The sequence below is a fragment of the Fusarium redolens genome, assembly GCF_020744475.1.
Source record: "Fusarium redolens strain MPI-CAGE-AT-0023 chromosome Unknown BKA55scaffold_9, whole genome shotgun sequence".
Taxonomy (NCBI): Eukaryota; Fungi; Ascomycota; class Sordariomycetes; order Hypocreales; family Nectriaceae; genus Fusarium; species Fusarium redolens.
The window spans coordinates 1,823,176-1,837,446 of record NW_025763672.1 but is presented as its reverse complement, the minus strand read 5'-3'; the positions used below and the strand labels follow the sequence as shown (position 1 = coordinate 1,837,446).

Genomic DNA, 14,271 nt, shown 5'->3' with positions numbered 1-14,271 from the left:
TCACTAACTTTACGGAGATTTACAGCCAGAGAAGCAAACGGACCACCTGCTCTTGCACCGTCTCGGTACGTACCGTTGCGAAAATTGCACCGGGAGCGACGCCTCAACAGAGTATTCACACACATTGTAAGCCAAAGGTGGTAACGTAAATCTCCCAGGCCCTGTGACAGCCAGCCATTCACGACACAAGACCCCTGGGCTTTCGCTGGTCCGTGCCCGATACCAGATGGAAGAAAGAAATGGTTCCAGAATGAGACCACTATCAAATTGTCCTCCCGGCTTCCGGGCCCATTTACATGCCTCTGCACCAGTCAAAGCGAATACATATCGCTTTAGCATTGTCACCGCTTGAAAAGAATCGTATGTGTGTTTATCGACTTTACGGGGATCTCACGGGAATTTGAGGAATCTCCTCAGATCATTTCGAGGTCCCTGGTATTGTCCTTTTTTTTTGCCCTTGTCAAGGGTCCAGCAGTTTGAGGGGAGCCGGCCGTCTCTTTTACACACTGCCATTGAAAGCGGTGAAGATCCGAATCAGACCCAATTTGGCCATTGCCACGACTTGTGATTGGCTTACGAGCGATGTCTTTTACACAGATTGAATTGATCTAGATTTGATCCTGTAACGCAAAATAACACAGAGTGTTCATGTTTCAGTCTCTGGAACACCCTTGTTCCTAATGACAACAGGTGATTTTTACATTGAACGCGTCCTGTATGGATCAAGTGGCAACATTCAGCACAGGGATTTTCAGTCTAGGATCTCATCAACAAAGCATTGCCGTGCAAGCTTCATCGGGATGGCGCTCTCCCGGATGCGAGAGATTTGGAGAAAGTGGTGTGTTCTAAGCAGCGGGTTCAGAAGCGGCCTTTGCGGCCAAAACTTGAGGTTAGATGGTTACTCGTCGATAAAGTGCAGATCGCGCCCAGGGGCAAAGTATCAGATTATCAACCGATCTGCTGGGTCAGAATCAACCGCCCCGAGGCGTGTCTCTTTTTCGTTTTCGGCTCTGGATTTTAGAAGTTCTGCACGTTCTTCTACGCCTCTCCCGCTCGTTCTCGCTAACACGATGAAGTCGTTGAAATTCCAGCGCTTATTGATTCTCTCTTCACATGTATTCCGCTACATCCAATCGAGCTCCTTGCAATTGAAAGCTTTATTCCTGACAAGAGATGGTATGACTTGATTTTGACTGTTTTGTTATGTTCATTTGCTTTTAGATGAAGTACATATGCATTCCAACTTAGGTTTAGTGGCCCCGTACTCGGTATCTGGTGTGAGACCCGAATACGATGTGAACTTTAGACCGCCGTCTAAAACGGTCTACATTTTAGAGTCTAGGTTAACCAGAATTTTATTAACAAGTTTGTGTCAGTGACCTCTCAGTCTTGGGTATATGGCTCTGTATTGGATCTATGATATTGCACTGTCAGGTTGAATTCCAAGATATGATCGAGTTGAGTTGTCTAGTATAGTTGGCTTAAAGCTTTACTTGTACTTTGCACGCTTCAGAATGGTTTTCGACCAACATGCAAAGCAAAACAAATCACTGAAGAAGTGTTGCGCGCTCCATTTCCGTTAAAAGATAAATCTTTGTGATATTTCGATCTTTTGATATTGAAAATATATGCCCATAATAAGACTACATAGATAACCACATTTGATCATGGCATTCTCTTACACGCAATTGGATTGAGGCAAGATCTCAGTGAACCGCTGCCGAATACGAATAAGTCTCTAATCAGCAACCACACCTTCTTCTCAAGCTTGTGAAACGTCATATCGTGGTTAGATCATTATGCAATGCATTGTGCAAGGAAAGCTGTGTAATTGATGATTACAACGGGTGTCAGCCTTGCAACCATTCAACCCCAGTATAACTCTGCATCTTGCAACAGTTTTGGTTGTTTTCCTATGTACGGAGCCGGACTGAGCTGATCCGTGTGGCATGATGCAATAAACGTTCCCCACATTTGCTCATCTCCCGCCCGCATTCGTGTTTGGAGCTTGAGGTACAAGCTCAAGCTCAAGCTTACACTCACACTTCTCACCCTCGTCTCGCTTCCATCCGCACGCGATTCGACGCCCGGCGCCAGTTGCGCAGCCCTGCTCCGAATTCTCCGTCGAGCCCCCGTGACTCGGCGCTCCTCCTCCCGCCGAGAAGCTGCTGCCACCGCCGAGAAGCTGCTGCCACCGCCGTTGTCGTCGTTGTCACCCCGGGGTCGTCCGCCGAGCTCTCCACCGATTATTCGGAGCTACCGTCCCCTCTCATTCCGCGTTATCCCCGGTCTATAGTTGCTCCCTGCAACTTCAGCTGCTGCTGACAGATGCCGTGCTTCACACATCAGCCTTGTCGTTACCAGATCTAAGCAAGCTCATCCTTGGTCCTACCATGACGCTTGTCTCCGAGTTCGTCAACCTCAACACCTGGGCCCTGCTACCATTGCCCCTCATCTTACATAATCCATCAAGTTACTAATCCTGCTCATAGCCAAGTACGGCGGCTCGATGCCTACCTTGACCGTCTCCCAGTTTTATCCGAAGTTGCTTCAGAGGATGATCAATCAGAGACTGAAGAGCATGGGTTTGCTGTAGCTACTGCCTTCTCATCCCCGCGTCTTGATCATTTGCTCCGTACCATTCAGTCATTGAGTACTACATCATCCTCGCAACCTCTTCTGCCGGCATGGCGCATCAGGGATCTTCTCATATCATCTGATATCCCTGCATCTGCACACCTCTCTGTGAGAGAGGCACAACCAGGTGATGAGGTTAAAAGCCCTTATGAGAATGAGCTCGAGTGGCTGCTTGTGAGCAAGGCCACCATTCAACTTCATGGTGTTGTTCTTAACACACTCCTGGATCAAATTGTTCCCCTCAATGATGACATCTGGTACTGGGATGATGTTTTAGGCTCGTATTCCTACAGCAGCCTCTATGCTGTCCAGAGCTCGCCTTTGCGTGTCTGGGCATGGTCCCAAGAAGTCTACACTGCAACCAAGTTACGCATTCAAGCTGGTTCTCTTCATCATGCCCCGGGTGAACTCGTAGATTCTACGACGTCAAGTTTGTCGCAGCAGTGGACGCAGTTTTATAGTATTGTGCATGATAGTATCCGGGAACGATCAATTGCCAACATTCAACGGAGAGTTTTGTCGCCTGTTGCGTTATCTCGATCCGAGGCACGACGCAAACAGGCACAGCTCAAGAAACTTCGTGAGATAACGGCAAGCGGACTTGGCGTACTGATGGATGAAGGTCTGCAATTCGGTCTGGACGACGATAAGGCTGAGCTTCAGGACCACCACGATCTTAAGGGCGTTGTCGAACGTAGTGTTGCGCTCATCGATATGGTTCTCAAGGAAGTCTCTACTCTGGACGTCAATATTAGCGATTTTGAGGACAAGGTTTTTGCTGGTGTCGAGGAAGACCCTGAGCTTTCTGTTCACATCGAAGAGAGCAACACCGCTGATCGTCCAGCCATTCTAGCCCGACGACTGCTCACCATTATCGACAAGTCCCTTCCTGAACATCTCACTGCAATGCACGCCCTGGCTAAGGAAAATGGTCGACCTTCGACTCTGATCAGATACTGGCTCCCTGCGATTGTTGGTCTTCTCTCTTCGACAACCGTCTTGCGTATTCTGGTCAACCGGAAGGCTGATATCATCGAATGGTTCGTTGGATTTGGTGAAACTGTTCGTGATTTCTGGTTCAACTGGGTTATCGAACCGACGTCAAAGATTATCTCAACTATTCGACACGACAAAACCAGCGAGATCGCCATCATGAGTAGGGACAGCCTAAAGGCTGACCGTGAGAGTCTCGAGCGTATGGTGGTTGACTTTGCCCTCGACAAGCCTCACTTTGCCAATGAAACCGGAAGCACCTTGACCGAGACCCAAGTTGCTGACATCCGACACAAGGTTGCTGAAGGTGATGTTACCCCGGTACTTCGAGCGTTCGAGAAGGACCTGCGAAGCCCTTTCATGGGTACTATCCGTGGAGATCTCGTTCGATCACTCCTTATTCAGGTTCAGAAGACAAAGGTCGACCTTGAGGTCGCCATGACCGGCATTGACTCCCTTCTCAAGAGCCAGGAACTTGTCTTCGGTTTCGTTGGTCTTACTCCCGGTGTCCTCGTCTCTTATAGCATGTTCCAGTACCTGCGCGGTGTTTTTGGCGGCCGCTCTGGCCAACGCCAAACCCACAAAGCTGGCAAGGCCATCCGTGTCCTCCGCAACGTAGACCGCATTCTCTCCGAGGCCCGACCGACAGAGACCAACCTTCTCTCATATAAGGACCACGGTCTCTTGCTTTCTGAAGTTCATATTCTGAGGGATCTCGTTGATAAGCTCATGCCCCGTGAGATCGCGAGGGAGTTCCTTGAGGATCTTGATGATTTGTCAAACATGAAGGGTATCCAGCTGCAGACCAGGGCACTGGAGCGTATTCGTTGGGCTTATGCGAGATGGCTTCATTAGGCCAGTCATGAAAGGTGTTTGTCACGGGTCTAAATATAACATGTATACTAGCCCTTGCTGGGCAGGTAAAACAGTTCCAATGTACTTATACACATAGGTAGATTGCATAAAGGAGTCATGATTAGATGCACAACCATTTTTGTTTGGCGCTGGACCTTACGGAGCCGTAGTGGTATGCTTACAAAATGTCCTGGTATCGGGAACGATTTGGTGTCTCCATCAACACACAAAAGCTGGATGCCAGCATGTTGATATCGCGACAGGAGGCACCGACGTTTATGATGAAAACTCTTTATTATAAGGACTACACTTATTAACACTCCATTTCTCGCATCTCCGATGCTGAGCATACGAGTCCCTTTTCGCACCCTATATATACTTTAAGTCTGGGTATTTTATAACCAGTAACTCCCTACCAAACCAACGCCTATGCTGTTATACACACCCCTAGCCAAGTAGCTTAGAAATATCTGCCGCGCGTGAATTCTCACGCTTTTTGTTCCCCTTCTCTTGGAATGCTTTCGTCACGAGCTCTCGCTTCTCGCCCTGCACATCTAGCACGCGCTCCTCAACCGAACCTTCCATGACGAGTCGGAAGATAGTAGTCTCGCGGGTTTGTCCCAAACGATGAACACGGTCAATAGCTTGGTCCTCGATGGCGGGTGCCCACCCTAAATGTATTAGTATTATCCTAGAAATGTGGTGAAATGGACTTACAGCTGTCGGAGAGGATGACGGTGTCAGCTGCGACAAGGTTAAGACCAACGCTGCAAACAGAAAGACTGGCGAGCATCACTCGTGTCTTGGGATCGTTGTCAAGAGCCTCTATGGCCTTGTCACGCTTATCAGCTTTCATGCTGCCGTCAATACGCGTGTAGCCTATCCTTTCTTTCTTGAGCTGCGCCTCAACAATATTAAGGAAGGCAGTCCACTGAGAGAACACAACCACCTTAGACCCCTCCTTGTTCATAGTCGCTTTCAGAATCTGCAGCATCGCTTCTGTTTTGGAACTCTGTGAGTCGGCATCAAAATCACCTGCATCATCGCCCGCATCTTCAGGCGCCGGTTCAAGAAGACTATTCTCGTCCAGCTTGTTGCGACACATTGGGCATTTATGCTGGATTTGGATAGCGCGCAGGATGCAGTTTCGGCAGAAGACGTGTTTGCAGGTGGTAATGACGGGGTCGTTCGGGTTGTCATAGCAGATGGCGCATTCTTCCTGGCTTTCGATGTACAGACGGAGAGCTTCCTGGAGAAGACCGCGGTTCTTGGCATTGAGGGGAACGACCTCGTGCTCATCAAGGAGTTTGAGGATATCACTGACACGCTCTCTACAGAGAGTCCAGTGATTGCAGCTATGAAGTTTCAGTAGAGTCCTATAATGGTGGGATTTGAATTTACATTTGTCGAAGACGAAGAAGACGTTCAAGGACGTTCTGAAAACGTCCCTTCTGTCCTGATTGTGAGCCTGCCTGCCACTGCTCAAGTTCACCCCTCGCCTCATCCCTACTATCGTCAGCGCGCATTTCAGAGACCTAAGACTTGATGGACCTACAGCAAAGCATCGTACTTGCGCTTCTCATCCTTGCGGAATGGAATCCTGTGGATGTACTCCTTCTTGGCTGGCAATTTGAGATCTACAAACTTCATGTCCTTCCTGCGACGCAGACAAAGGTCATGCATGAGTGCCTGAAGAAGGACTTCACCATGACTATCACCACTGGCAAGTTTGCGAGTGATTTGAGCGTTGAAGATCTCGGATTGCTCAATACCGCCGGTGATGTGGAGGAACTTGACGAGCGAATAGAGATCCTTGACTGAGTTTACGCTGCATCGGATCAGCCACTGTCGATGTCATCGAAAAGGAGTAGGACTTACATAGGTGTTCCTGTCAGAATCCAGCGAGACTCTGCGTTGATCTCACAAGCTGCTATAGCTACCTTTGTCCTGGAATTTCGGATGGTATGGCCCTCATCAAGAACAACTCGTCGCCACTTAATTTTCGGGGAAGTTATGGCCCTGGCAACGCTCGAGTCTCGCTCTCTGGCAAGTCTTCCATAGCTGGTGATCACAACATCATATCTCTGAAGCTGTAACGGGCGCAACTTATCACCTCCGTGGTAAACGAAGATGCTAGGTTGCTGGTCTCCTTTGACATGACGCCTGATCTGTTGACTCCAGTTGCTCATGACACTGACGGGCGCAACGATGAGGGTTGGACCCTTGCCACCAGTGAGGATTAAGCTGATGATCTGAAGGGTCTTTCCGAGGCCCATATCATCTGCAAGAATACCGCCCGAAAGGAGCTTTGGAGCTGTGCTTGTGACAAAGCCGGATGCGATATTGTGGAAACGGTTGTTGGATTCCTGAAGCCAGAGCTGCACTGGCTCTTTGGAGCCTTTGGTAGGGAGTTTGGGGTTCTCCTTAGAAGCCATCCACGCAAGGCCCTGCGACAAACTGGTCAGTAAAATGCGTTCCCCGCTTAGGAAGAGACAAACCTGTAATTGATATGGCAGAAGCTGTGCCTTAAGCTGTTCGGGCTGCTCAGCCATTGGCATCTTCGCAAGCTCATCCTCGCCAATAGCGAGTGACTTGATTGCGTCTCCGCCTTTGCGCATCTCAACCGCCTCACTCTTCTCAAGAACATTGTCCATCGTAATCTCAGGCTTCTGTGGAACAGCAAGGTCTTGGCCGAGACCATGCGTTGAGCTACCATTCACAAGACCCATCGCTGCCTTCCTACGGGCTTCAGCTTCCTTTCTAGTGTTCTTGAGCTCCGTGGCCTTGACAAGCCTGTCCTTCTTGAGTGATTCCTCGATTCTAGAGCGCTCTTCCGGGTCGCTAGGTCCATAGAAGAAGAGCTTAACCGGACAGTCGTAGAAGCCTTTCTCACCCGTGAGCTGGGCTTCGAGGACAACGTCGCCACAATCCTGGATTCGCGTCAGACATGGAGATGGTGAACGGCGCAACCATTCGTCTTACCAAATATGGGGCGATTTTCTCGACAACCTTTCGAGGAAGGTGGCCGATTTGATCACCGACGACGTTGTCAACCCGAATGGCGTTGGAGTCGTACTAGAGGGTCAGAGGTCAATTTCAGGCCATGTCGCAGGAGAGACAGAAAATGAGACCACTTGGAGTAGCACGAACCTGGTTGTTGGGTTCTCGTCTGCAAAGAACGTTTTCTGTAAACTTGTGAGCGTTTGTCGTGTGACCTGAAGCATGAAAACATACCACCCGCTGAAGCATATCCTCTGTAGTACCTCACACCAACAATCTTCCCATCTGTTCATGTTAGTGATATGAATGAAGTGTGATGAACTTGTCGTACCCAAGGTTCCGTAAAGTTCAAGAGGGGGACCATCATCATCTTGTGTCAAGTCAAGGTAATCTGGCTCAGCGGTAGATGAAGGCACAGTTTGCGATGAAGAAGTCCCATAGACGCTTGTTCCACCCTGCCCAGGATAGTGCTGGTGTTGGTTCTGGTGACCGCTAGGGGCGGGCCGTTTCTGACGCGTCTCAGACTCATCGTCACCTGTAAGGTCGACGAGGTCGTGCGCGCGTTTGGCAGGTCTTCGTGGCATTTTGGCGATGTAAAATTTGTGATACGACGAGAAGCGAAAGAAGAAAGAGAGGCTCTTCTCCTTTTTGATGATTTCTAAGAAGTGAAACGCTTCACCTCACGGTTGTGTTTCCTCGCCTTGGATATGATCTCGCGTCACAGAATTAATTGCTTCTTGGAGATGGTGCGGATCAATCGGATAACCCGGGATGTAAACTCTAAACAACGGCGGATGGAAATGTCCATTTAATGAACAATGTAACCAATATAAATTCGGAGGAAAGTTTCATACGAGTTTATTTATCTGTTCCCTTCTTTGAATTGCATTGTCCTATTGTAATGTGCATATGGCGAGTGAATGGCAGACACCTCGAGGTACGCGGGTGACTAACACGACAGCCAACTTACGTCACTGCCTTGCAGTTGAGCCCAATCCAACCCATTTGATCGTCAACTGCACAATAGACCTCCTCGGTAAAAGAGAAAACAAGCACCATTGTTGGCTGGAAGTCTTTTCATCTGACATTGTCAATTATTCATTGGGTGTCCCTCTGGTTATTGGTATAATGCAATTCTTGGGGGTCTCTTACAAGGAGTTGGACTCGGGCTCGGGACAATAAACAATCCAATTGTAGCCCAGGACCACAACTATCTCGAATTTGATTATTCAAAAAAGTAGGGACGCGGCACAGCCAGTAATAATAATAATATCACGATAGATCTGACTTTCACGGAGAATTATTCACTGCAGGCCTGATTCCCACTCAATCAACGTTGGGAGAAGTGGACGGGAGGGCCCGATGCAACCCTTTTCCGGTGGCCCGCTATACTGACCCTGGAAAAGTGTCAGGTACACGAACCATTATGGGCAGACAGAGGCTTGGCTTGACATGGGCACGCTATTGAGATGTATCAGTAGATGCATCGACAGTTTTTACGTATCTCTGTTAACACAGTTCAATTGATACTTGTTAGCAAAGTGTCTAATTGACCTGGATCGCCTTAGCACTCTTGGAGATATACAACCCTGTAAGGCTGGTGCCAAGTTTGGGTCACCGGTGTTAGTGAGCATTGGTAGAGAGATAAATGTAGTAGCAAAGAGTTTTCATTATCCAAGCTACAGAAGTTTCCTATGCTAGTCCCAAAAAAGGAAATCCCATCCGTTCTTGACAGCCCGTCAATTGTTGGGCATTGCTCGGGCGTTCGCCATTCTCGTTATATCATCACATGGCCACCAGCCGTATCCTGCGACCTACCACCAAGTACAGTCTCAGTGTTGGAATCCACCCCTGTCTAGTAAAGACCGACAACGATGTCACCCTTGACTCGGGCAGTCAGGTGAACCTCGGCCTCGAGGTCGAGCTTGATACCAACGAGGAGGGCAGCGGACTTCTGAGCACCGTTCTCGTCTGTGGCACCCTTGAGGAGTTGACCTAATACTGTGTGAGTAGGTAGAAGATGAAGAGAGGTGAGTAAGTTACATACCAGCAGGCTGGGAGAGACCAGTGGAGGTGGGCAGAGGAACAACGAATTGCTGCCTCTGGCTGCGGCGACCACCTCGAGCCTGACCATCGGAGTCAGAGTCAGAGGCGTAGGCGGGCTTAGACAGACTATTAATGGCAAATAATGTTAGCTATTAGTTGGAAACTGAGTGGTGAGTTGCTTACGCGGTAGAGTTGCGAACAGGAGCAGGAGAAGAGGGAAGGTTGGCAAAGGGAAGCTCAGAAGTGGGAGGGGGAGAAGTGGTGCTAAGTTAGTCAGTGTGAGGACTCCATTGGTGTTGAGATTGAGCCATTGGGGGCAGTGAAGATGATATGAAGCAAAAGGGAATGCTTACGAAGTAGGGGCAGACATTGTGCTGGATTGTGTTGGAAAAACTTGTCAAAAGTTGTTGAGTGTTTGGAGTGGTGATCGGAGCTGGGGGCTCAAGTAGATGATTGTTGAATGGTTTGAATGGTGAGTGCTGATGAGAAAAGTTGAGTTGAAGGCGACGGAGAGGCCAGCTTATATAGAAGATTTGGCCTCAGTCAAGGGTGACATTCTTCAATGTGCAAGTCGTGATAGCTGTGTCTTGTCTGTCGCAGGGTACCTTAGACGCGAAACATCCCGATGAACGACGAGAATGTCGACCGGGCCTGGCAAGAAGAACCCGGCAACTCAAAATGGCTGCTGATGAGGTGTCAACCTGTACCTGCTGTCTCACACTGATGCACGCTATAGTGTCTAGGTTCTAGGTTGACGAGTATATCTGCGTTGCGGTGGATATTGACATTTTCTGGGGGTGTCGTGCTCCACGATGCATACAAGGTGGTCCCGGGGGAAGACTTCAGCCGCAGATCTTCAGATTCGAGAACGTCTGGGTTTCTAGGGGCCTTTCCAGCTGTTACGGGTATTGAGATCCGGTATGGAGAATGGGCTGAGATGGAAGTGTCACGGTTACAGACCGGGGTTACTTTTGTGCTGTAGAAACGAGAGAGGGGCTATGGAGTGACACGTATCGTATCCCGCGATATCGTCCGATGTTGGTAGGTGCTCTGGCGGCGCTAGTTACAGATACTGTCCTGGGGAAACAGGGAGAACGGGAGTTGTTGATTGTGTTCAGGCTTTACTGAAATGGCGAGGACACTGCTGGCAGTTGGTCAATTGACTCTATCAAGACAACATATTCACTCCATTAACCGTGTAGTCTACTCAATTGGCTGTTTTATGAACGAAATACGTTCAATTAACGTCAATTCGCCGAAACACAACGTTTCTTCAAAGGGGTGGCAGAATCTCCAGCCCATCAACAAGGGTCCTTTAACACCCTCCAGCTAAACATTTAAGCCTCTAAGAACGGGATTTAAAACGGGGGTGGCTTACGGGAAGTCAGGGATATCCGTGCTTGAGTTATGTTTCGCATCATGTCCCTCTGTCCAATCTCGATCACACATACAGGGATCAGGTCCCCTTCGATTAACTTTGTTTTTTCAACACTGTAGCACTCGGATCGAAGGATGGCATGATTCTGTCGGGAAACACCGGCAATCCGCCATGTCCGACACGCATCATCCTGGTTTATACAACTGTTCTGCGTTTTTGAAATTTCTTGGCTGGGGGTGTCTCTTCAGCTGATCAGAACATTAGACCAAGGTACAATATGATAATACCTGATATATAGCTTGCCACTTTGTATAATCTCGCTCAGAGATTACTGCGAGTATCCTGGAGTAACACGCCCCCTTCTTCTACGTGCGTGTCTCGCATTCAACCCATCCCAATAACTTTTCAGAATATTCCCTGTTTTGTTTATTTTTTATTTTTTTTTGCCGCCGGGAATATCGCCACTTGTCCGACGACGTTCAATGTCGTCCCCATCCCCAAACGTTGACTCTGCATCCTCATCTCCCAACGTTGATTCCTCATCGCAACCCCAACAAGACTCGACCCAAAGCACACTCCAGCAACTCTTCGGCGGCTTGTGCAAGCAGAAGCTCTTACAAGAAGTTGATAAGCTCAAGGAAGCTGTTCAGAAAGACGACCCGCAGAAAGTTATCATGTCTTTACCCATGCTTCTAGCTTTGACTGTCTGCCCGGCTATGCTTGGTACGCAAGAAGCCATCAGACAGTCGCAGGCGAAGACAAAGCGCGAAGAGCACCGTGGTCGGCGCTGCAACTTGGTTGTCTCTTGTGTCAAGCCGAGTATCAGATCTCGGGATATCAATAACAAACTTGTTGTCTTGAAAGATTCAAAGGTCAGTCCCTTATGCTTTCCAAGTTATGTAGTATGATGATTAACATCGGAACAGCTCTACATCGCCAATGAGCATCCACTCTACAACCATGATCCCAAAAATAACGTTAGCAAAGGCTACGCCTTTTCAGGATACTTCCTCCCCTTCCCAGATACAGAGTACGAGGGTCTCGTCACTACTATCAGTGATGACCCTCCTTTCTTGAACTGGATCTATATTGACAAGAAGACATATGAAGTCAAGTACGGTGTTCGTGCCGATACAGAGGGTCACATCACTGGTCCGTTTGACTGCACGAAGCAAGACCGTCGCATGACCTGTGAAGGCTGGGAGGGCTTCTGCGCTGTCGAAGAACTCCCCGGCATCTGGGCTCTATACTACGACCGCGATGACGATGGCCTCAAGTCAAAGGTTGCCATGGGTACTCGCGTGCTAGAAGTAGAGCTGACCAGGCGAGAGAAGAAGGAGCCCAAGCCTGCAGGCGAGCCTGAAAAGCCCATGACCATGGATGAAAAGATGAAGCAGCACAAAGAGCAGACTGCCAAAGACGAAGCCGACCGTGCTGCATTTGTCGCAACTGGTCGTCATCCAGGTGCTGAGCCACCTTCCCCAGCTCACAAGCCTGAGCAGAAGAAGAACGGGCTCCTCGATTCAGACTCCAAGGAAGCTAAGCGCCAGCGCATCGCCGATGCTCTGAGCCGTCTGAACATCGACAGTCCCACCAAGAGTGAAGGAGGGTCAGATGGAAGTATTTTGACAAGTCTGAGTCAGGACTTCTCTATCTTCTCAATGACCAAGAAGTTGACTGGGGAGGAGGCTGGTACAGTGGCAAGTTCAGTTTGGGAGCCAGAGAAGGAGAAGGATAAGGATCACAAGAAAAATGACTCTGCGAGTGAGGCGGGATCGTATAGGAAACCTACTGTTGAAGATGCTACATCTGGATAGAATACTTTGTTTGGTAGGGTGTTGCATTCACATTCGTTTGGTCACTGGCGTTTGGGCATCAATGTTATTACGGGGAAAGGAACTATCATGTACACTGGATCTACTCGAGGATTTACGGTTATTCTTATGGCCAATATTAGCGCATGTACTATAATTGATAGTGTCAAATTGATCTGAGTTATCTGAAAACCTTATCCAAGTTTCGAGTGCCAAATCAACCAGCAAGTAGTGCCCCCAGCCGCGAAACTTGTTATCAATTAATCTCATAGCCTAACTGATACCCATGCAAAGTTAATTGGTAATAAATTCTACAGTAAAACGTCACTGATGAGTTGTCTAGCATAAGGACCATGCATCCGGTTTCTATCCGGTCGCCCCCAGAACCGCCACAACCGCCCCGGGAACAAGGGCCAGATTTAATGCATAACTCTGCAAGGACAAGTATTCGCTGCAATGTGCCACTGAGAAAAAATCCGGGGGCGCATGCATGCTGCAGGAGGAGTTGCAGCATCAGTTTCGCAAGCCTCACCCTGTCAGATCATGTGTGTCACGGAGAAGTTTAGAAATACTCTACCGAGCCAAAGGATTCGATAAAGATTTGAAAACATAGGGATTTCTCCAATTGTTTGACAATTGGCAAAACATATGATGATATACTAGAATCTTTCGATTTTCTATGACTATGTTTCAGATTAAACCTCACGCGACAAAACATGTCTCGCAGATCGGTAACGAAGTGTTTCTTACACGACCCCTTAGAATCCCGCTACACCTTGAAATCTGACAACGGAGGGTAGATCATGTAACCCTCCCACTTCTCGAACAAGGTGTCGCCATTGGATGTTGAGATTTCTTCCCCAGACCGTGAAGCAGGGGTGAAGCAAGTACAAGGACTAGGATCTGAAGAGATCTATCGGAATAGATTCGGAAATGATGTGCTGCTGCGCGCATATCCGGTGCATGTTTGCGCTGGCGGGTTGGATTCCAGAATGAATTTCGGACGGGCGGTTATGCGTGACATCTGAAAGTGAGACATTTGTCCTTGAACCCGATATATTCCGCCATGAGAGTGGATGTTGAGAGAATGGGGCTGACTGATATCTCAGCGCTCAACATCAAAAAGAAAAGAAAGTAAATGTTTTCCTGTTTATGAGTGGATACTATCGTGCTTGTGATCTATTTGGAGTTACAGCTTCATCCACTCTCTCAGCCCCAGCTGAACCTTGTTGGCCTTAATCTCTTACCCGCCTCGATTTGTCAACTTGCACTCGATCAGATGTCGCCCATCTCATCCCGCACCCGCAGAGCCGCTCTGACATGCATATTAATATCCCGCCTCGGACCCGGAGACAGGTCCTTTTGTCATGCAGCAGCGGAGATGAGCCGGGCGTTTATCCAAGACATGGCCAGCTTTCCCACTTCTCCCTCCACTTGCCGGTCCTTCATTGGGAATCCGCGGAGTAGATGCGTATCTTATCCATCAATGGTTATTAAAAGTCCTTTTTGTTTCGATGTACAGCTTCTGGATGCCTGGGTCGTGATACT

The 14,271-nt window shown here is 48.7% G+C and overlaps 4 protein-coding genes across 4 annotated transcripts; 2 read left to right on the top strand and 2 right to left on the bottom strand.

Annotated features, from left to right (window-relative positions):
* Positions 1–2,172: 2,172 nt before the first annotated feature.
* On the top strand, positions 2,173–4,509 carry BKA55DRAFT_396610 (ATP synthase regulation protein NCA2-domain-containing protein). The gene is made up of 2 exons (XM_046186042.1): positions 2,173–2,410; positions 2,493–4,509. Exons 1-2 carry the CDS (start codon positions 2,394–2,396, stop codon positions 4,483–4,485), a joined length of 2,010 nt encoding a protein of 669 aa, XP_046048908.1. The 5' UTR covers positions 2,173–2,393; the 3' UTR covers positions 4,486–4,509.
* A 257-nt stretch (positions 4,510–4,766) lies between these two features.
* On the bottom strand, positions 4,767–8,539 carry BKA55DRAFT_570952 (SNF2 family N-terminal domain-containing protein). The gene is made up of 10 exons (XM_046193032.1): positions 7,817–8,539; positions 7,720–7,770; positions 7,636–7,670; positions 7,468–7,560; positions 6,984–7,415; positions 6,364–6,932; positions 6,041–6,313; positions 5,887–5,991; positions 5,203–5,840; positions 4,767–5,156 (listed from the first exon to the last, which is right to left on the bottom strand). Exons 1-10 carry the CDS (start codon positions 8,067–8,069, stop codon positions 4,933–4,935), a joined length of 2,673 nt encoding a protein of 890 aa, XP_046048907.1. The 5' UTR covers positions 8,070–8,539; the 3' UTR covers positions 4,767–4,932.
* A 621-nt stretch (positions 8,540–9,160) lies between these two features.
* On the bottom strand, positions 9,161–10,114 carry BKA55DRAFT_396570 (uncharacterized protein). The gene is made up of 4 exons (XM_046186041.1): positions 9,885–10,114; positions 9,715–9,795; positions 9,533–9,657; positions 9,161–9,480 (listed from the first exon to the last, which is right to left on the bottom strand). Exons 1-4 carry the CDS (start codon positions 9,899–9,901, stop codon positions 9,341–9,343), a joined length of 363 nt encoding a protein of 120 aa, XP_046048906.1. The 5' UTR covers positions 9,902–10,114; the 3' UTR covers positions 9,161–9,340.
* A 966-nt stretch (positions 10,115–11,080) lies between these two features.
* BKA55DRAFT_729274 (uncharacterized protein) lies at positions 11,081–12,835 on the top strand (the record flags this gene model as incomplete). The annotated part of the gene is made up of 3 exons (XM_046201195.1): positions 11,081–11,114; positions 11,468–11,781; positions 11,836–12,835. The coding sequence occupies 3 exons, from the start codon at positions 11,081–11,083 to the stop codon at positions 12,724–12,726; spliced, it is 1,239 nt and encodes a 412-aa protein (XP_046048905.1). The 3' UTR covers positions 12,727–12,835.
* Between the last annotated feature and the right edge of the window lie 1,436 nt (positions 12,836–14,271).